This window comes from Pipistrellus kuhlii, unplaced genomic scaffold, assembly GCF_014108245.1.
Source record: "Pipistrellus kuhlii isolate mPipKuh1 unplaced genomic scaffold, mPipKuh1.p scaffold_m20_p_24, whole genome shotgun sequence".
In the NCBI taxonomy this organism is placed as follows: domain Eukaryota; kingdom Metazoa; phylum Chordata; class Mammalia; order Chiroptera; family Vespertilionidae; genus Pipistrellus; species Pipistrellus kuhlii.
Window position 1 is genome coordinate 7,509,994 of NW_023425523.1, and position 23,352 is coordinate 7,533,345.

The 23,352-nt window shown below is 45.4% G+C and overlaps 1 protein-coding gene across 2 annotated transcripts in view; it reads right to left on the reverse strand.

Annotated features, from left to right (window-relative positions):
• Positions 1-677: 677 nt before the first annotated feature.
• The window catches only part of SLC30A7 (solute carrier family 30 member 7), a 30,422-nt gene continuing 7,747 nt past the window's right edge, over positions 678-23,352 (reverse strand). For both annotated transcript variants that reach the window (XM_036452546.2, XM_036452547.2), the window contains 6 exons: positions 21,928-22,095; positions 19,611-19,661; positions 15,944-16,079; positions 7,632-7,722; positions 6,405-6,554; positions 678-1,431 (listed from right to left, as the gene is read on the reverse strand). In XM_036452546.2, coding sequence (XP_036308439.1) covers positions 1,384-1,431; positions 6,405-6,554; positions 7,632-7,722; positions 15,944-16,079; positions 19,611-19,661; positions 21,928-22,095 — 644 coding nt within the window. In that variant the 3' untranslated portion in view covers positions 678-1,383. The remainder of the gene's footprint in view (positions 1,432-6,404; positions 6,555-7,631; positions 7,723-15,943; positions 16,080-19,610; positions 19,662-21,927; positions 22,096-23,352) is intronic.

Sequence of the window (23,352 nt, forward strand, 5' to 3'; positions counted from 1 at the left end):
AAACCGACAGCAGTTTCTGCCGCCTCCGTGGAAAAGTGCTGCTTCTCAGCTGCAGTCCCCACAGCCATCTCCGTCCTGCAGGCTGTGGTCTAAGTCACCAGGGGAGAAGCCCCGCGGCAGAAGGAAGTACAGTAGGAAACGCCTACCCGGCTCAGCATCTCCTCCAACGGAATGTTTCGGCGGACTGGTCCAGCACCCGTCACCTCCAAGTGCGATGTTGCTTTTCTCACACAGGAGCCTAGACGTGGACTTATTTGTGAGCCCTGAGGCACTGTGCCAGGAGGCGCCCTGTTCCCGCACCGGCCTGAGCGTCCACAGTCCCAGCACAGCAGCAGGCAGCTCCGTGCGTCCGTGTGACGTCATTGGGAGGATGGAGAAGCAAAGTGACACAGCCCCATCACTGCCATCTCCACTGCATTCATAAAATCCTTCCTTCGTTAACAAAGCCCACGGAAAACAGCAAGGACAGACACGGGAAAGTCGGTCACAGACACGGGAGCTGTTGTAGAAATCTGGAATCTAGCACATCGTGGAGAAACTCAGAGCAACTCTCTAAAACAGATGCATTTGCCAAGTTTGGAAAACACATTTCACAAAGTAATTTAATGTAATTATTGAATCTGATTTAAAAAAAAAAAAATCACCTTTTATTTATTTTTTGTGTGTGTGTGTGTGTGGAGATAAAGCAATGACGGAAACTTTCCATAGATCTAAACCTCTGCTGGAAGTCCATAGAAAGACACACGGTGCACACCGCTAACTAGAGTCTCATTTTGTGCAGATGACAGAATACCCACTTAGAGAAACAGACATGACCTCGGATGCTGGCAAATACATTTTTCTGAGGCGAAGGCACTTGGAAAACCCAATATGGTTTGCTTCATAAGTTTGCAAGGTACAAACAATTTTACAGACATGTGATTACACCGAAGAACGTCAGCGAGTGTGACATTACATATAAAACGGATTCCCGGCTCTCGCTCTTTCTGTAAGAACACTGGTTTTGTGGGAATGAGAGCAGCAGTTTCCAGCGGCCTCAGTGGAGCCGGTCCAGACAACTGGAGGCCACGATCTGAATTTCTTACTGGCCAGGAGGAGGGGTGGCGTGAGGACATTGGAAACGAAAAAAGAAAAGGGAGAAACAAACAAAAAGCATCTCAGAGATCACAACGGTGCGGCGGGGACAGCACAGGGGCCAGACCCAAGTCCGGGGGAGGGTCTGTACCCTGGCCCCCCAGTGGTGACCGCCCGCATAGCGCTGACCGGGTCTTCTGGTCTACCTGGGCTGGCGCTGTAGTGTTGCCCTGTCTCAGATTGCCGGGCACATGTTCAGGGTTGTACAGTACCAGAGATGAGGTCCCCAAAGCAGCAGTTTCTCGCTCCTCACATGGCTGCGAAGTCGATCTGTACATAAAGCTGTCTCACTCCGGCCTGAAAAGTTCAAAAGAAAATCAGAAAATCAGACGAGCCAGTAACAAACTATACAGTTCGGGAAAGTCATTTAAATGAATGATTTTTCCTTTCTGCCTCTATTTTACATCATAGAGAGTAACAAGTATATTCATAAATCACAAAAGAAGTCCCCAATTACCTCTACGAGAGAAAGCCACGCAACCAATGACAGGCGTACCCCTGAGTGTGGGGGAAATGAGGTCACCGTCTCTCTAACGGAATGAAGAGCTGGGCGGCCCAGGAGCGCCCAGCACAGAAGGCATCTTCGCTTTTTCCTCATTTAGAAGAGAAACCCTCGCTGGGATCAAGGTGAAGTCTTTAAAACACACTCAGTAGCACCCTCTCCTTAAGAGGGTGGCAGAAAAGAAAAGAAAAAAAGGACAGAACTTCACATCCGTATGATTTTGAGCTCAAGTTAAAACCAACTCGCTTTTTCTATTTTGAAAGTGTTGATAAAATACCAACCCTACTTATCTCACAAAACTGTTACACAGTCATCCCGTGTAACAAATACGTAATAAATCCTGCTACATGCCAGGTGCTATTATAAGGATCATGTGTGATAGGAGAAAGGATTTATTATGCTCTAATAGGCTATTAAAGCAAATTATTATGATTGATTCATTATATTTGATTTAGTCAACCCATGTGGCCCCCAAAGTAACTATACTAAGGAACTCTCCTATAAAATTCTAGTTTGTCTTACCCTGAAGACAAAACTGGAGCCCAAATAAACGGCTTCATTTCTCTTCCCTTTTAACAGAACTGTTAATGAAAGCAAAATGGGGGAAACAGAGCTGTGTGTGTGTGCACACCCAGAGCTATGGTGATAAGCAATGAGGTAGCCCAAGGCTATGAGAGAGAAAGCAATGCAGAGAGAAAATCAAAGGGCTGCTAAATGATCTTTGCATAATCGTGAGTTAATTACTCGCTGTCCCCTGAGGGGCTCAGCTCCCACAGAAGCTCAGTCTCACAGAAGCCACTCTGCTTCCTCCACCTGCCCCCCACCTGTCCCCATGGGGACAGCCTCCACTTGGCCAGCTTCCCACTTTCCTCTCCTGATTTCCTTTAAGGCAGAGAGAAAAGGAGAATTTCCAAAGAATGCAAACCAGGGTCCCTGTCCAGTTGACTCACTCTAGACTCCTGACCAACACCCAGCAGATCCAAGCCCTTCGGGTCCCATCAGCTGTCCCAGGGCTGCCTGGGCACTGTCCTCCCCCACAGGACACTCCTGTCTTATATCCTGAGAACAGTGCAGCTCACAGAACCCTTGTTCAAACTGGAAAGACAGCCCGTGCTTTGTAACACCGATGCGCCCAAGAAAATAAATGTTGTAACCCGGTGCCACAGACTTACAACATCCTCACTCAATGAACCGGAAGTAAATGTAGAAACATCAACAGGAATGTGGCTACTGAGAATGACTGGTTGGTTTGTATTCTCTATCTATTCTCCAAAACTACCAAAACGCTCCACTAAATCAGCTCAGAATGAGTAAACGGGGAATCTGAGGAGGTCACAGGTCACGAGCAGTGGCTGGTGTCTGGGCTCCTTTCCCTATAAACTGGGGACAACAGTCTTGGAAGGACAGACGGGGGCTGTCGGTCAAGGCCGCAGGAGCTATTCCATTCCACGAACAAACGCCTGAACCTGTGGCCCCACAAAGCACCAGCCCAGGGATCCGAGGCCTCACCCCCGTGGCTGTGGTCTCCCCTCCTCGGCTGTGGTCTCCCCTCCTCGGAGGCTGGGTTCTCCCCTCCTCGGCTGTGGGCCGCAAGCACGTGTGATGAAGAAAGAAAACGGAAGGGCAGGTAAGGAAAGAGGCAGACCTGCCAGCAAAGTCAATTTATAACCGAGTCGGCCCCCACCAGCGGGTGCGGAACAGCCGGCCGCCTGGGAAGGGGGAGGCAGCTCCCCCGCCACCTGCCCTGCCTCCCCGCAGCCAGGCGGGGGGGCAGCCCGGTGAGGCAGGAAGGGAGGGGGCGCAGGGGTGGCGCCGGGAGTGCTTGAAGCCCAGCTGCCTGTGAGGAGGCTCCGGGTTCCTTCCTGGGGATCAGCTGTGACTTCTATTTTGGGACTAAGAGTGGGGCCCCAAGAGCTGAAGCAGGAAGCTGGGGCTCAGGGCTGAATGGCACCCAGAAGCAGGCCGAGGAGAGAGGAAGGGAGAAATGAGGAGAGGTTCCGAGGGAGCAGATGGCGTGCTTGGGCAACTGAGAGGGTACATCCTAGATTTTTCTTCAAACGTTATTTCCCACAAAACAGAAGTGTATTAAAAAATTGACATGATTTTCATCCGGCCAATTTAATACAAGAAACAAAATGTTAAATGGCCCTCCTAACCCAGCGTCCCACTTTCTCCTGTTCAAATACTAAAATAAAAAATAAGTTTTCACCGAAACCGGTTTGGCTCAGTGGATAGAGCGTTGGCCTGCGGACTGAAAGGTCCCAGGTTTGATTCCGGTCAAGGGCATGTACCTTGGCTGCGGGCACATTCCCAGTAGGGGGTGTGCAGGAGGCAGCTGATCAATGTTTCTCTCCCATCGATGTTTCTAGCTCTCTATTCCTCTCCCTTCCTCTCTGTAAAAAATCAATAAAATATATTTTTTAAATAAATAAATAAGTTTTCTATCTCACCAATTCTCAAATGATAACTCTTTTTTTTTTTTTAAAGAGTTCATACAACGGGAGGAAGAAAGAAAGAAAAGACTTTTTCTATGCCGATAGGAAACCTTGTAGTTTAAAAACTGGATTATCACTTAATTAATTAATACTCCCAGAGGAATCTGGGTACTGAAGAGGCTGCCAGTTGTAGATCCGTGCTGAGCAGCGGCTCTAGCCATGGGAGACTAACAGACTGAAATGGGAGTGAAAAGGCCAGGCCTAATAGGCAGTCCTAAAACTGTCAGAAAACATCGCTTCACAGGCAAAATGGAAGGTCACATTTCTGATGCTTCTGAAGTTATCAGTCTTCCCGGTTTCAAGTTCTCCTGAGAAATTTTAATAGCTTTTTAACCAAAACAATTACTTAAATTCTGATGTGAAAATCAGCTACAAGAAGACACCAAAACATGTCACAAAACCAAAGAGTAAGCATATCGTTGAGAAAGCCCTATTGAGAAAGCCCTATGAACAAGGTGTAATTAAAAATGTAAACGTAAAAATGTTGACATTTTATTCATGAAAGGAAATTGACTGCAAACCCTGGATGAACGAAGCACATGGACATGCATCGAGGGCACGAGCAGAAAGGACACACAAATGAACAAAGCGCTTCAGTCCTGCACGTGGCGGACTGAAGAGCGGTCACAAAGGCACTCGCAAATCTACGGCTGAGAGGCATTATCGGGGCGACCCCTCTCCCCTCTGGGAAAACGTGTCGATCGTCTGCACCACGGGCCTCGGCCTCTCCGAGGAACGGAATGAAGTGGCCTGCCCTTAGCTGACAAAAAGGCTTTGAGTATTTTCCAGGGCTTAACATTTTCAAAACCCAAATACGGTTTCCCAAAACCAAAGCAGCAGCTGAGTAAACCTCCCGCCCGGGCTGTCTAAAGGGTTCCCGGCAGAGCCTGTCCTCCGGTTACAGCCCGCCTCTGTCGACTCGGTTCTGCCGGGCAGCGGGCCTTCTCGGAGGGCAAGCTCGATCAGCCGGGTCCCGGAGGGGCTGAGGCCCGTAGAGGCCGGGTCCGAGGTGGACAGGGTGGAAGGGCGCTCCCAGGGGAAACTGAGGCTACAGGAGAGATCAGTGATCTGGAAACAGCAGCGAGCTCAGACACCCTGCAGGCCTAGCCCGCTTCACGTGGAAGTCACATGACGTAGCCTGTGTCATACGGTAGCCGCTTGACATCGCCCAGACCAAATGGGAGTCACATGAGACTTGTTAGTGTCTGTGCACCAAGAGGCTGGTTCTGCGACCCCGCAGCACCGCAGGGAGTCCCTGTCCCTGCGGGCGATGATGTCATTTAGCCCCAAAGGTGCAGGCCCACTTTCCTCTTCTGGAGAAGAGCGAGCGCTTGTCTCCGAGCAGGGCCTGAATCTAACTCAGCTGCGGTTCTCTTTGCTGTCCGTGCCTACAGATTCCACATCTCTCTCCCTCTCTCATCTAGAATAATCCCCGCCGTTGTTTTTCCTTTCATGACATTGACAGCCAGTAAGAAGCCAGGCTGACCCCCAGCAGAAGGTCCACAGCAGGTCTGGCTGCTGTGATGGGCTGGGCTGGCAGGCGGCGCTCCCAGGTCTCCAGCACAGACCTCTAGGGCACGTGATGCGTCTCCTCACGAGCTCCATGTGCTAAGACGGCTCTGGCAACTGTGTTGGCATCTAGTTTCTCGCTAAGTATTTCCAGCGAACCAGACCAAGAAAAGAATGCGTGTGTTCTCGCTCTTCCCCGTGAATGTTCCTGACATAAAGTCTTGCTCTCGGGACATCCAGAATCACAGTGGTCGCTCACGCCGATTACCAGTCACTGTGGCTCACGGCGCATCAGCATTCGCTGATATATAACAATGTTGCCCACTGCCCGGGCTGCTTCCTGCTCCCAGACAGAGAGAAGAGAACTCCACGGCACAGTAAGCCATTGAACGGCAGATCTGCCGTCACATTGAAATGCTGGCAGAGGCTGCCTTTAGCTAAAACCGCGGACAAGGCGTTATTCTTGTCCCAAACGCTTAGAATGCCTGGCTTCACACGGTATCTCGCACGTCTTAAAGGATCATATAGCAAAGGGGAATCACTTTTCCTTAAAGGAACACAAATCAGTATAATGGTGAGGATTAACTAAAATAAGGATCTCCCAAATCTGACTCTGGGATTGAAAAAGAAAAACACATCTGTGCTTACTTCACGGTGCAGCATATAAATATACATATTTTGGCTATGTTAAGTAGTAAATATTTTTAAAATGGTAGATACAATAAATTCTAAGATATAAAGGAGTTAGTAAAAAAAAGTCATACCTGAGTAAAAATATTGTGTGTTTGGCTTAAAATCCATCTGGTGTCAGAGTCAGGCGCCACCACTAACTTCAGGGTCCCGACGTACACGTCAGAACACAAGGTCCAGAAGTGCTGTTCCTGTAAACTGTAGACGCCCTGTAAGTGCTGCACCTGCAGAGAAAGGCGGGGATTAACACCCTCGAGCGCAGGGGCCCCTCCCGCTCTGACTCCCAGGCAGCATGTCAGTCCGCACGGAGCTTCCCCGCCAGCAAACAAGGGGGGGTGTGAATCCACGAAACCCTGGGGCTCACTGTGTGCCCGGGGCGCCCTGACAGGCAGGCGTTTGGGAAACAGGAATGAGCATATGCCGAAAGCTGTCGGGCACCGCTGAGAGTGCCTGGAAGAAATGTACACATTCAGCTGAAACCCGTTTGGCTCAGTGGATAGAGCGTCGGCCTGCGGACTGAAAGGTCCCAGGTTCGATTCCAGTCAAGGGCATGTACCTTGGTTGCGGGCACATTCCCAGTAGGGTGTGTGCAGGAGGCAGCTGATTGATGTTTCTCTCTCATCGATGTTTCTAGCTCTCTATCCTTCTCCCTTCCTCTCTGTAAAAAAAAAAAAAAAATCAATAAAATATATATTTTTTTAAAAGAAATGTACACGTTCAAATGGGAACAAGTGAGCTAAGAAACGAGGGAAACAAGATAAACTCAAAGAAATAAGAAGGACATAAAAAGGCCAAAATCAATGGTCCAGGGAGTTGAAAAGAGAAAACTCACAAGATGGAAAAACCAGTCCTTTGAAAAGGTCAGTGAGCTGGAGCCAGTGTTTCTTTTTTCCTCTTTAATTGGTTGGCTTTAGAGCGAGCGAGAGAAAGAGTGAGAGAAACACCGATGTGTTGTCCCACTTATTGATGTGCTTCTTGGTTGCTTCCTGTGTGTGCCCTGACCAGGGATCCAACCCACAACCTTGGTGCGTGGGACGACCCTCTTCTAGCCTAAAGCTTTCTGATGCTCCCATTTCATCAGAGCTAAACCTCTTAGCAAGCCCCAAACCTGGGCATGACCTGTCCCCTGCCCCTCTCTCCAAACTTCCCGGCCCCTCTGCTCTTCCTCACACCTCAGCCACTGGCCCTTCTCTTCCTCAAACACACTCGTTCCCCCCACACAACTCTGCATCACCATTTTCCCAGCCCTTAACGGCCTACCGTGTGGCAGCAGCACGGCCAGGCCGGTGGCCGAGACTCACCCGCTGGTAGCACTGCGGCAGGGCGCCCTCCAGCTGCGGCGGCGTCCGCTGCATCAGCACGCCCACCGACTCCCGCAGGAGAGGGATGACACTGGGGAGAAGGACGCAGGTGGTTAGAGCCAGTCTGACAGCCTGTCTGGAAGAGCGCAGAGCGCCCCTCTCTGGAGTGGAACGTGAGATGTTCATGTGATCAACAAGCTATCATCTAAAGGAAAAGTGAAGCGCTAGATTAACATGTCTGTGTCTAAACCAGGAAACGTGCACTACCGAACTAGTGCGCCTGAGATCTGGACCGGCGGTCAGCGGAATGTTCCTGAAACAGACTCCAGTCTTCCCAGGCCGCCCGGTCCACACGCGCTCAATAGAATGTTAGGAAAAACACAAAAATGTTAGTCCAGTTGCTAATATTTTTCCAACCGAGTATATGTGTCTTCTTTCATTATTTAAACCTGGGGTGGGGAACCTTTTCTCTGCCGAGGGCCATTTGGGTCTTTATAACAATATTCGAGGGCTACACACATTATCATCTTAAAACTTAGGCTGCTGTTGGTCCAACATTTAATTAACTCGCCCCTCATGCCTAGGCAGGGACAGACCCAACGATTTTGCGGGAGCCGCACCTGCCCCACCGCGGGCTTACACAAGAGGCCTGAGCCCACGCACAGCTCTGCTGCCCCCCTGACAGGCCGGTCCTCCCGGGGTGGGGAAGTGCTGCTCTCCATGCTGACGGTTAAACGCGATGAACGGTGTGTGGGAGGGCGGCTCTGAGGCCGGGGATTCTGAGCCAGATCCACCTGGAGTCCTGCCTGTTTTCACCTGACAGTGAATCGGAACCTCCGAGGGAAGGTCAAGGCGTCCAAACAGTTCCTGGCTCCTCCCCTCCCCTTCCTGCGGTCACGTGTCTACAGTGATCACTTCACCGGATTACTCCCACCGCCTCCTAAGTGGTCCCCTGCCCCCAGTCCGCTCTGGGGTCCACAGTGACGGACCCCATGACCCTGCCTCCCAATGTACCCTCAGGTGCGCCTTCCCTGGACCAGCTGGGGACTTGCCGCTCACGAAGAGCATGGCAACGTGACGAGATGTCACTTCTAAGGTCAAAAGGCTCTGGCTTCCCACTTGGTCGCCCTCCCCGCCCGCGTGCAGGTGCCGGCTCCCAGCTGCCACGCTGTGAGCTGTCTCGGGGCGGCCCTGGCCAAGGGGCGGAGGGTGCCCCTGGAGAGGATCAAGACCCTCAGTCCAGAGGCCCAGCCCCACTCAGTACCCCACCCACCACGGAGTGACCTGGAGTGGGTCTCCCCAGGTGGCCCTGGCTGACTCGTTGGTCACGGCTTTGGGAGACACCCTGTGCCAGCCTGGGCTCCTGAACCAAGGTCAACCAGGGAGAGCATATGTTACTTCGACGCCTGGGCTTTTGTGTGGCCTGCTATGCTCCCCTGGGTGACCGATCCACGCTCTAGAAAGCTGCCAGACCGCTCTCTCCAAAGCCAGTCTGAGCCCCTCCCTCCCATTAGAAACCTGTTCAAGCTGCCGGCTGCCGGCGGAAGTGCCAGCTCCTCAGCGTGGCATGTTTCTGGCTCTGGCCCTCTGGCTTCACCTCCCGTCACCCCGCTTCACTGTAAGCTCTGACCGTAAACAGCTTGTACTCCTCCCTCCGCTGTTTCTTCCTTCCGTGCTCTGGCTCAGGCGTAACCTCCGCCTAGAGTGTCCCTGAACAGCCCTCTAACCTGATTTCTGTTCCTTCCTTAAAACCTCCAGTGTCACCCCTTTTAGGGCATCTTTCCTGATCCAAGCTGTCCTCCAAACTGTAGGGAATGTCCTCTCTGCTCCTACCGACAGGCTGGAGGAAATGGGCAGCTGGAAACAGGGATAAGGATCTGGCAGCCGCTCCGTCCTCTAACCGGAGCGAGGTGCCTGCTCCGTCCGCTGTGCTGTCACTGCACAGGCGAGGACCCCGGGTTCAGAAAAAGGCAAAGAAAAGCATGCGGTGACTAGTCAACCATGTGACACGTCTGTCTCCCTCCCCATCCTCATTCCCAGGAAAAGGCTCCCGAGGGCTGCTCTCATACCCTGAAAGCAATCCATGTCTTCCTCCGCCCCGCACTGTCCTCCTAGACCACATGTGTCAAACACAAGGCCCGCAGGCCAAATCCGTCCCACCATGCCTTGCAATGTGGCCCGCACCGCGCTGTCATCACTGCACTCCGCTGCGTTTCCATCACAATGACAGTTTATGACTGTTCAGTAAACCATTCGGCCCACGATTTAGGCTGGATTTTAGATTTTGGCCCCTTCTCTGATTGAGTTCGACACCCCTATCCTAGACAATCACCGTGAGGAGAAATGAGCGGGCGGTTCCCCATCCAGCTTAAATCCAGCTACTGTGGTAAGTGGTTCTCCCATCTGTAACCCCAGGATCTGCTGGTGCCTGAGAGGTCGGTGGGCAGTACACTCCAGTGGAGACCACGACTGTCACGATGGAAGGATAACACGGAGCGTGTCCTGTCAGTAAGGGTCCCTCGAGGTGCTGTGATTTTACTGCCCTAGGACTGTGGTCGGCAAACTCATTAGTCAACAGAGCCAAATATCAACAGTACAATTAAAATTTATTAAACTTAAACTTCTTCTAACGCCACTTCTTCAAAATAGACTCACCCAGGCCGTGGTATTTTGTGGAAGAGCCACATTCAAGAGGCCAAAGAGCTGCATGTGGCTCTCGAGCCACAGTTTGCCGGCCATGACCCTAGGACATCTGGGAAGGTGGCCTGTTTGGACAGAGTTTTAATGAAATGCTTACATTCAACAGCAGCGAGCAGGTCGCCAGAGCGCATGGATGCACCACTCCAACGAGAAGGTTAAGGTCACATAAGAATCGCAGCTGCAGGAGCTGTAACGGGGTCTCGAAGCCGCGGTGAGGAGAAAAGGGTGCTTGCTGAATCATGTGGTGAAATGCCATTCGGAACCAAGGTCAATTTCCGTAATAATTTCAAAGGCCATGAGTATGTCAAAGAAACCTGTAGAAACTCTAGCTTTGTTTTTTAAAATTGTGTTTAGCTCAGAAGTTTGGGTCCATATTTTTCCGATTAACTATTGTAAAGGGGACTGGCGAAGCAGACTTGAGCATGAGTGTATCTAGCCATAATGAAAGGATAGATATGGGGAAAAAGACAAGCGTAGCAAATTCCTGCCTGAGCTCAGACTCAGAACTGCCTCCAAACCCCAAAAGCAAGCATTTGGAAACAATTAGAGGTCGGCTTCTGGTCCACCAGCTCGATTCCAGCTTGAACAATGCAACGCCGCCTTCCCAGCCTGCACAGAAAGGCGGGAGTCATGTGCTCTGCGTTTACCAGTAAAACAGGGCAATGACTTGATTCTTCAAAAGCTGAAGGAAAATCAAATTTATAATCATACGATCTTGCATGTGCATTGAAATGCGAAAGCGGAAACCCTCGCAGACTAAATACGCGCCTTAGTCATTATTCTCTATGGCTAGTAATTTTGTGAATGAAAATACACTCAGATCTTACTTCAAAAGCGGCTTTTGTGGGAGGGCCTCCCCCTCCCAGCAGGAGGGTCTCGGGCAGGAACCCTCTGAAGGGCACGGGCCTAGTGATGATCGTGTGTAACGGTAAGAACTGAAACTGCTTAGACCTGGGGTAAATACCCAATAGTAACGACCGAAACGTAATTACTACTTCAGCTCTTTTATTTGGCTCCTGAGCCACGCCCTCCTGCACTTGATCAGTGGTGCTTCTACTAGACACACACAGAGAAAGAAAGATGCATTAGAAGAATGCATACATGTGAAGGCCTGGTGTATGTCACATACTCCAGAATGTTTAGTGGACAAAAAAGTAAAAAAAAAAACCCTGACCCCAAACTGTAATGTACTCTTCGCTTAGACATGCGGTCCTGTGGTGGGCAGAGTATGCTGTCACTTTTACATAAACACAACTACTCCGTGGTGAAAGACAATTACTATTAACCCAGAATTTCCTAAGCCTAACTTAGAACAGATAACCCCAAACCACAAGGCCAGTGGCTTCCCTTACAATTATACGACGTTTCCAAACCACTGGCTTACCAGTGCGTCTTGAGAGCATCTACAGTGCTCAGTAATGGGAAGGAGATGCCCTAAAATACCCCTGAACTTGGGGCCAGAGCCACGCAGAGGCCGCCTTTTCCTTAAACTTCTGGAACTCAGTTGTAACATGTCATGCATCTGATCTTTGAACCGAAAGCATCCGTAAATAATGCCAACTTATAAACAACTAGCAGCGTCTTTGTTTAGACAACACTTAATAATGTCTAAAGTGCTTTCATACATTTTTTTTTTTCTAATTTGATCCTCACGACGGCCTTAAGTGACCGTAAGGAAATGTTGGAATCACTGTTAGGGCTTCTTTTGCGACCTGATATGTAGTCTATTGGGGAGGACACCCGCATGGGTGTGAGAAGAATGTGTGTCCTGCTGCTGTTGGGTGGAGTGGTCTCTATCTGGCTGTTAGCCAATGGGCCTCAGTGCTGTTCAAGTCTTCTTCCTTGCTGACCCTCTACATGATTGACAGACTGGTTTCCTCCCCCGCCTCAGTCATTTTTTAAGTTCTATATCTGAGTTCACGGACACTTCCTCTGCCTGGTGAAATCTGCTGTTGCGTCCCTCCGGGGAAATCTTCATCCAGTTATTATTTATTATCCTTCAGTTCCAGAATGTCTGCAGGGCTCTCTCTCCGCAATAGATTCTCTCCCTTGGCTGATATTCTCATTTTGTTCATGTACCGTTTTTCTGCTTTTGTTTTATGTCTGCTTTCTTTCAATCAACTGGGCACCCTTATGACGGTAATTTTGAATTCTGTCTCCGTTTTGTAGACTTGTCTCCCTTTTGTAGGCTTGGTTTCTGGAGACTGAATGTTTCCTTTAAATGTGTCATAGTTGTCGTTTCTTTGTATCTCTTATTTTTTTGTTTGGGTTTCAGTATCTGAAGAATCAGCCACGACTCTAGACTTTGTGGTCTGGCTTCCTAAGGGAGGTCTTTCTCTACGTAGCCAGGCGGGAAATCCTGAAGAGTCTTGTCTGCACACGTGTCCTGTCTGGCAGGTGCATGGTGTCTCCTGTTGGAAAGGTTGCTGGCTTCTACTCAGGAATTCTTGTCTGCAATACCAGGCTTCCTGCAGCTGCAGGAAATCAGTCCTAGGGTTCCACCTGGTGTCTGTCTGAGGTACTGCAAAGTCTAATGTAAAGTTGGTGTCTTTGCACCTGCCAGTTGGGCATCTCTAGTGTTATTGGCTAATGATCACTAACACTATTGCATTGGCTCTGCTTGCCAGGAACCTTAAGTGACCTTAAGAAGATGCTGGAGTCACTGTTAGGTCTTCCTTTGTGAGCTGACATGTAGTCTATCAGGAAGAATACCCCATTGGGCGCTTCATCTCAATCTTTGAACACAAGGAATGACACGAGTGACATTTCTCAATTCCCCCAAGGATAGTGCATGATCAGAACTTTCTAGATGTGTAGGTGAGAAGCTAACAATTACATGCACATGCACATGCATGCTGTAACGCATTAGGGCAGCGGTCACCAACCTGTGGTCTGTGAACCACAGGTGGTCCACGAGGTCCGAAAGGCTGGCGACCGCTAAATTAGGAATGATGTTTGAGAAAGGGTATTAGACTAATCAGTATTTACAAATGTTCTCTCATGGTTTTATATACAATTACTAGGCAAAAATGTTCCCATTGTGGATACATATATAAATACAAGCACCAAGTTAAAATCCTGAGAACCTCTTTCTTTATCTTAGTTCCAAAAAGTACAGTTCTCAAATGATAACCACTTGAAAGGCACCCACAAAGGAAGCTTTTAAGACACCACCCAAAACCACTTTTTTAAAAAGTGTATCTCCATAATTTCTCATAAATGACATGGTAGCTTTTTACATTTTTTTTAATTCTTACATTTACTTACTATCAGCTATGAATAATTACCTACTTGACTTACAATTACTTAATATTGACTACGAATAATTACCTATTTGACCACAGAATCAACAAGGTTTATCAATATTAGTATCTAGTCCAAGTCCTATCTTCCTGAACATGGATGATTGCTTATGATTTAGAATTTCAAATTCATAATTTGGTTTCACTAGTACACATTGTTTCCATTCCGTATCTCTCTTACAACCATTATCTGTCATTTCTAAAGCCTATTGCCCTAGATTGCCTCTAGAAATTGAGCTGTTTGTGTCTTCAATATGACCAGAAGTAAAAGAAAAGAAAGTTTTGCAACCTTTTCTTTGTACTAACTAATGATTATGGTTAAGATGCACAAAGCACCGTGAGATGGTACCTGCAGAAAACGAATTTAAAACATTTCAGCAAGGCTTTGGAAATACCACCCAGTCCCTGCTCATTTCTGCATCCTGTTTATGTGTTTCTTTCCCATCATGCATAGGTACCTCTTTTATTTAAGTAACTCAGAAATCAAGCCACAGATCTGGGCAAAGGGCATCGCTTTCAAGAGAAATTCAGTTACTACAGACTGTTCAAAGGTCTGCATCTCAGTCACGAACCTACTCTCCATTCCAATTCAGCGGCTAATGGGAAAAGGAGCAAGCCATTCTGAAGCCTCTTGCGAGAAGCGTACATTTTCAGAAAATAAAAGCTGCGCTCTCATTGTCACCCTCAATCTGCTGCTTTTCCTGGGAAACAAAACTCATCACAGCACCACCAGTTTTACCCAGAAATATCTATCACCATTTGCCTGCGCTAGGAAATGGTAAGAGAAAAACTCTTTTTCTAAGCAATCACTTTCACTGCGCAAGTGAAAATGGAACATTGGGCAGGCAGCCTGGAAGGGAGACATCCATTTCCATGGCAGGCTCTCCACTGAGGAACATTAAAATGCAGAGAATGTATAAAGTCCCATTACTTCTTTTGCTCTTGATGAATTGCAAATATATATAAAAATTAAGGGTGAGGGAAAATGACTCCTTTATCGTCTATTTTGTTGTGTCTATAAGAGTTTTCATTTATTTCCTAAAATCTTCTTTGGCTAATCAGGCAAAGTCTTTAGACCAATTTGAAAAACATCTCAGAGTGATCTTGCACATATTTCATTATCATGTGAACATTTATGTAAATTAAGTTTGCTTTCTTAACAGAAAAGTAGATAATTGGAATGTCTTTATTTTGTACTTTGAAGCTGAAGGTTTTTTTATTGCCCTCCATTTTAAAAAATGATGTTTTTTAAGATCAAGTCAGAAATGTTGGTTTGCCATGAAGACATTAGGGAAGAGCGTAATTTTATACTTACACCTGGAAAGACTCACATAGCAAGCATTCAGGGCTGAATATATATATATACATACAATATACACACACACACAAACACATATATATATATGTATATACACACACACACATACTACAATACTATACACATGCTATATATATATTTCCCCCTCATCTAGGGAAAGAGAAATATGTGCTTTACAATAATAAATCATTCTTGCCTGGCTGGAGTGGCTCAGTTGGTTGAGCGTCATGACATGCACCAAAAGGTTGCTGGTTCAATTCCCAGTCAGGGCACATGCACAGGTTGTGGGCTTGATCCCCAGTAGGGGGCGTGCAGGAGGCAGCCAACCAATGATTCTCTCTCATCACTGATATTTCTATCTATCCTCTCCCTTCTTCCCTCCCTAAAAATAAATAAATATAATAATGATGAATCGTCCTTATATGTTGCTCTGTACATTGTTATTATTTATTGTCATTGAATTAAGACCTTGCTAGCTAACTAATCATCCTGAAACTTTATAGACTTAAAATAACAGCTGCACTACCTCTCACCCAGAAGCTGGGGATACGCTAACGCCGGCCAAGCTCAACAATCAGCACAGAGACCAGAGATTCAATAATGTAAAAAAAAAAAAAAAAAAAAAAAAAGCCTAAAAATGACTAAAGAAATACTGCTAACAGAGGAAATGTCACCTCCAGGTGCTGTCCTCCTGATGGATTTTTCTTTATACTTCTCATCCTTTTCCAAGTTTCCTATATTGACTATAAGCTTATAATCCAAAAAAGCTAAAAAAGGTTTTCTTACTCAGAATATAATTTTACACGTAATACAAACAAAAACCCACAAAGCAGAGGCCTGGAAGAAAAGGAAAAAGCCGAAAGAATAGCCAAGTTATCCACACAGTTCTCCTGGCTGGTGGGAGGAGAGGTGCTTTTCTCCTTATCCTTTCCTCCACTCGGCCCAGTTTCTTTGTCAACGTAATCCTTCCGAAGCGACACAGCGACACCTACCTCACGACAATGAGCATGGCTATGAGGATGGAGCAGATCGGGTCTGCTATCATCAGCCCGAAGTTCTGCATCAGGATGGCGGACGCGATCACCCCGATGCTCCCCAGCGTGTCTGCGAGGATGTGCAGAAACACACCTACAAACAGACCAGCAGGATCAAAACACAGCTGAGCAACTGCAAGTGCAAACATTTCTTGAAATCATCTTATTTACCATATGAAGTGCTACATACTAATTTGAGAAATGGCCAGGATGTAGATTAACTGGTTAGTAATGAAGCAATAGTACCTTGGGGATTGAAACACTCCCTCCTGTTTCAAATCAGCAAGGCCCAATATCCCTGATGCAGAATAGCATAAGTGAGGAAGTAGAGCAATGCATGGATTCTAAAAATCGTTTGTGCACATTTGTCTCTGGTTAAAAGAGCCCAGAAGTTAACAACTTGTTAGAAGAAAATGTCATTGACAGAAAGAATCTAACTAATGTGTCAAGAAAACATCGCTAAATGTATGGATCATGGACACAGAGAGCCCCCTGCTGGTCACTAAAATTACACATTTCAGGCGAATTACCTATGGACCATAACTATTAAACCTGACAAACTTATTAATTATCCTGAAGACTTTGTTACCTCAAGTTACATACTAAGCTCGAACTTGATATAAAAGTAGAAATTTAAATATTTTACACTGGATGTAAATATATTTGAACTTTTAATAATTAAATATTAAATTGGTATGGTTCTCACTGTCTAAGAACATAGATATAATATTAACATTTAAGAATTGACTCTTGATGGAAAAGACATTTTAAAATGTCAACAAGCAAGTTTAATATATGTTGTTTTTCAAAAATATTTAATTAGAGAGATTATTCAACATTTAGATCTCTAGTGAATAAAATGTACACTATGGCAAAACACCGTTTCTTAAAATGTCTCTTAAAATACATTTTTTGGTGTGCTACAGAATTTTAGTAAGTGGTTTATGTGTGCCATGAGATGAAAAAGGTTGAAAATCACTGCCCTATACAACTTCAACCAGTGTTGCTAAAAATAGAACATTCTTCAACATCATCAACTACTTTAGCTGAAAAGAAATATCCAATGTGTAAAAAGCATGGTCTACTTTAGAAATACTTTTTTTTTCTAGTTTTTAATTCACTGACATTATTTTAGGTGTGAAATATACATTTGCTTGAACTTGAAAACACTTCCTAATAACTTAAAAATTGACTATTAACCAGTCCAATCACATCCTAATGCATTCTGGGAAAATACATTTCATTTCATCTGCCACCATGGAATTTTATATCAAGTATTATAGCAAATGTAATTAATTCCTCAGTACCTATTACTTTTTCATTCTGAGTAACAGTGTTTTCAACCTTTTTCATCTCATGGCACACATAAACCAATTACTAAAATTCTGTGGCACACCAAAATACATATGTTTTTGCCCATCTGACATAAAATAGATATAATTTTGAATGCCCATCTGACATAAAATAGATATAATTTTGAATGATTCACACACAAAAATGATAGTAACTACAAACCCCTTTTTGCTCCAAAGTGACTTTTTTAAAAAATTAGGCAGCTATACTTGTATATTTGGATTTCTGGTACCAAGAATTAACCCATCAGATACAACCTTAATGTGCAATTATGCAATATAACTATTCAGATGCAACTCTAGTATATGACCTGTATATTTATGGTTCAAAACAGGGCTATTCGGGCTATTGTCCTTGTTTTATTCAACCACTTAAAGAAATAGTGAGGAATTGCATGTTTTAAAAATCCTTGCAGAATACTGCTTGAAAATCGCTGGTATAGGGTATTGAGCTTTATATCGATAATAATTCTTTTTTTGTTTTTAAATGGCTCTTTTTTTTTTTTCTTTTTTCTTTCTTTTTTTTTAACCTTTGTAATAATTCTTTAGGTGGGGAAATGGCTTTTTTCCATCACAAAAATATGTTATGGGAAAATATATTTCATTTCCCTAGGTATTTCAGTAGCAAAGAATAGTAAGTGTTGGGATCACCTTAAGCTTTAAAATTAAATGGAGAAAGATATACAGCAAAGTGGATTGAGGGGCCCTAAGCTTCAAAATTCTTAAGTGATATGTGTGATTTTTGTCTTTATATTTTGTAATCGGTGTTTTGGGATCAGAATTGAACACAGCTCTCAACATCAGAAGGAAAAAGAAAAGAATCGCTTGTTTTTTATTTTCCTTTGGAAATGGGGCAAGAAGCTGAGGGGTTCACTCCTCAGTTCTCCCCCTGTGAACGTCTGTGCAGAAAAGGGTTGGTAGCGGCAGTCATCCCTGCCCTTCAGCCATCTGCTGGGCTGCCGCAGCCCCATAAGCTGGTGGGCACTTAGGAAATACGCACCAATGTTCACAGCAGCTGTATAAAAGGCAATTAGGAAGGCAAACCCAACCGCCCCTCACATCGTGATGATTTCTCAACTAAAAATGAGCTCTCATTATCAAGGCTCACTGATAGCACTGGATACAGACACTCCTTATGCATCATTACAAGCTATTTCAGCAGATAGACAATTCTGTATATTTTGCGAGGGGCTGGAAGACATGTTTAAGGGCCTGAAATAACCTCTTTGGTGCAGAGGAGCAAATTTACAGGGAAATGTCAAAAGCGAGAGCTGCCTCGGAAGCCGTGGAGATAAGTAGGTGTAGCGGGGACTGGATCACAAGCTACTGAAAAGGTCAGGCTGAAGTCAAGTTCATAAAGGCAGAAAGATGGGCTGCTGGGACTTAGAAAACTGGAACAATGAAGTCTAAACGGAAATTGCGACCAAAGATTGGTTCCCATCCCAAAACGGGAACTATCACAGTTCACAGATAAGACTGATTTTCTCTAGCATGTAAAATTTGAGAATACACCGTTTGACATGATAGGTAAGCTCCTGTTTAGGTATCATTTTTTTATGCCTGTGGATGTAACTGAGGTCTCACTTTGCATTACATTTTTTAAAAATATAACAGACTCATTCTTTGAGAGCAGTTTTAGGCTCACAGCAAAATTAAGGGTAGATTTTTACACCCTCTGCCCCCACACATGCACAGCCTCCTCATTATCAGCATTCCCCACCAGGTAACATGTGTTACCACTGATGAAACAGTGTCCACACACCAATGTCACCCAAAGGCCACAGTTTACATTGGGGTTCACCATGGCAAGTGAACATCTTTGGTTTTGGATGCATTGCATTTGTAGCACTAAATTTTCCACAACATAAATACATATGGAATATTATTCTTGGGAAAATTATTTAATAACCCTGCATAGGTAAATATACTACTATGATGTTACTATAGTCATTGGGATGGGCAGCATTTTACTTATGCAGTATCGTTTCTGAACATTTTATTCTTCTTATTACATCTGAGAAAAAAGCCAACTACAATTAAATGAAAAGAATGTCTTTTAGCGCTTAGATTATAAAATTGAAAAACAGGAACAAAATTGATGCTAAAATCTGTCATAGGCTAATAAATGTTATTTATCCATAAATGGGTGTATCAGAAAATTCATTAGGAAGGGGCTAACATTTTAAACACAAATACTATGTTACGTATTTTTCTTAAAAGAAAACTCCGAAGCCAGCTTCATAGGACAGGAAGGGGCCAGCGCCTTGCCGTACCTTGTAAAATCTGTCTGCTGGGGCCTGCTGTCTGCTTGAAGGAGGGGCCATCTGCAGAGAGGCAAGTGAGATTATTTCAGAACATGTCTTCAGTTCCCGGCGCAATGTTTGCAATTCAGAGCACCTTTCACTCAAAGGCATCGCGAAGGCTGCATGACTACACAGCCACGTCAGACCTACAAAATTACGTTTGACACTTAATACAGTAACAGAGAATGATAGTAACACTGTCATTTTGCTGTGTGGAGGCAAAACAGGTAGCCGCCTGCCAATCCTGGGGACAGCCCACAGCGTGCCTGCTCATCCAGGCCCAGCACCTCATCCAGGCCCCTGCCGTGTCTACAGGCTGTGGGCCCAGATAGACAGTCATTTCTGACAGCTGTTCAGAGAAGTGTCTCTGCTGCTCCGACGTCAGAGCTACAGGAGACACTGTAACCCCCTCCTGTTCACACTCTCAGAGTCCTCTGGTACAGAGCATGGCTGGCTGCTTACCAAACCCCTTTCTCCTTCCGCGCTGGCCAACAACTAAACCACACTTCCGGCGACCTTTAGTTAGGAGGTGTGTGTCACTCGGTAGTGAACAAAGAACTACATGGAAGGCAGGTCTGGCTCATATGCATGTCCCATCTGACCTACTACCTAATTCTCAGGGTTAAGAATCCCACAGAATGCCAAAACTGGTTTGGCTCAGCGGATAGAGCGTCAGCCTGCGGACTGAAAGGTCCCGGGTTCGATTCTGGTCAAGGGCATGTACCCTGGTTGCGGGCACATCCCGGGGGGGAGCGCGTGCAAGAGGCAGCTGATCAATGTTTCTCTCTCATTGATGTTTCTAACTCTCTATCCCTCTCCCTTCCTCTCTGTAAAAAAAATCAATAAAAAAAAAAAAATATATTTTTATATATATATATATATATATATATATTTTTTTTTTTTTTTTTTTTTTTTTTTTTTTTAAATCCCACAGAGGAAAGAACCCGGATCCTGGAATTGCCATGGGGGACAGAGCATCTACCCTGTCCACCCAACACAAGATCTGAACTTGACTGTTTATATCCCTGAGATGCGAGCAGTTAAAACAATAAGCCACTGGCTCGACTCACGTGCAGGATCCCAGTCATAGGAAGCTCCCAGCACTTCCCAGTGGGACTGTGCTGTCTCTTCAGGGGAAACGGAACGCAGGCGGTATTGCTACCGCGCCCAGATGGGCTCCTCAAGGCGGAAGGCACGATAAGAGTCAAGAGCAGATTCTGGAGTCAGACTCCTTGTCTCAAAAGCCTGGCATTCCTAGTCACCAGCTGCTATGATTTCCTCATGGCCTGATGTCAGGAGGAGTTTTTAAAGAAATCATCCCAACAATGAAGGATACACAGTTTTTCAAGATTATTTTGGGATGCATGTGAGCACCAAACTTAGAAAAGCAAGGTTTTAGAGTATATCAGTGTAACAGTTACAAACTCAGTCTCTAAGGCCCCTTTCATATTTTCAAATCTAAAGTTCAGAATTCTGCCAATAGGGCAAGTACACAAAGTATTTAAGCATATGGTTTATTTAAAGATTAATCAAATTGTGCCAATTAAGCAGCTATTAGTCTATACTCAAAATTTTCATGAATAATTCCAAATAGAATTTTTAAATAAAACATTAAATGGCTAAATACCTTATAACTTAGTATCCAATGCAATGTAAGTCAGCATACAAAGATTCCTAAGGGTACATTGAGGTAAATATCTATCAAAATTACATGAAAATGTGAAGAATTGAAAACTCCAATTGTATTTTTATAACCCTATATATAGTACAAAAGGCCTCATCATACTTTAAAAATATCACACTTTTGTCTGGCTGGGGTTGCTCAGTGGTAAAGCATCAACATATAAACCAGGAGGTCACAGTTAGATTCCCAGTCAGGGCACACGTCTGAGTTATGGGTTTAATCCCCATAGGGGGCATGCAGGAGGCAGTCTATCGATGTGACTCTCTCATCAGTTTTTCTCTCTCTCTATCCCTCTCCCTTCTCCTCTCTCTAAAATCAATAAGAAGTTATTTTTTAAAAATCACGCTTTTCGTTTGCTGAAATGCAATTGTTCCTCATTCACGGACACTCATGTAAAATAGTGACTTTTTATCATAACATACTCCCTGAAAAAAAGCCATATCCACTGCCTGATACCACGCCAGTCTCACCACAGGCTAAAAAAGAACCAGCGTGGGAACCAGGCTGGTTCGCTGGACAGGAAGCTGGCTGCGATGCTTTAACAGACCCTTTCTCCAGTTCTCTGTGCAGGTCTGTGTGAGGGAGGCCACAGGCTGCACTCACCGTGGGAGTGGAAGTGTCCGTGGTCGTGTCCGTGTCCATGGTCGTGGCTGTGCGCGTGGTCGTGGCTCTGTGCGGTGCCGTGTTTCAGTTCCGGACTGTGGCAATGGTCTCCGTGGCCGAGGGCCTGGTCCAAGGCACCGTTAAAGAGGGAATGGCTGTGTCCATGGCCTGCAAACAGTGTTAGAACAAAAGGCATGTGAAAATACATTAGCTAGCGGCTACAATAACAATGATGTCAGCAAAGAAAGCTCTAAAACCAGACTCAAGTTTATAAACATGTACTTGTAAAGTGTTACTGATTCATTACAATAATACTGAGTTCCGACCTCACAGTACAGGAAGGAAATAAAAGCAGAGATTGACACACAGACCCTAAAATTTATATGGAAATTCAACAAGGGATCCAGAAAAGCCAAAACAACCCTTTTAATAAAAAAGAATCAGGCAGAAAAAAATCACATATTGCGATTTTAACCCTACTTCAGGAAATCCAGAAAAAACTCTCACATTTATGGTCAACTGATTGTTGGCAAGAATGACAATTCAGTGAGGAAAGAAAAGTCATCTTTTTAGCAGATGGCGCTGAGACAATTTGTTATCTAGATATAAGAAAATATTGGACCCATATCTCACACCACACACAAAAATTGACTCAAAATGGGTAAGACTTAAATGTAGTCTTAAATGGATACATTTAACTCCAAAATTTAAGGATGGGTCCTCATAAGAAAATCTACGCATGCAGTTACTAATTTTAAATTAACCGAAGGAGGGGAAAACATCATACAATAGATGCAGGAATGATCCTCGGCTGGTAAAGCAGTTTGATCAGAAATGAGGCCCAGCTATCAGAACTGGAGAGCAGCTCTGCTAATGCCCTTCACTCAGCAATGCTCCTCGCCCTGCCTGCTGCTCAGCCCCGCTGAGGGCGCGGGGTCAAGCATTCCTCCCGAGGTTCTGGGATAAAACCTGGCATCAGCACTTTTTAAAAAGCTACCCAGGTGACTGTGCTGGTGGACGCAAGGATACGAGCGAGAAGTGTTTCTCATCAACACTGCGCTCAAGGGCCTGGCTATGCCATGAGACAAGCAGGGGTGCGAGTTATCTTCTTCACAGAGTGAAAAACTCTCAGCTCCCCAACAATGGCCCAAATGGTAAATATTTATGTTAAAATGCCTAGGACAACGTCATAAAGGACGTGGAATCTCATATGAACGTGAAATTTAATCTGAGTTGTGTCAATTTTTCACAATTAAACGCAGACAGTGAATTTTTGGTCAAAATTCCAATAAGATTTTTCATAAAACTTGACAAGCTGATTAAAATAAATAAATAAATAAGCAAGACAGACCCAAAAAGCCTGGAAAACCAGAGACAGGACTTCCCCTACGAGACAGGAAACCAGGGAGCCCACACTTGGGAGCT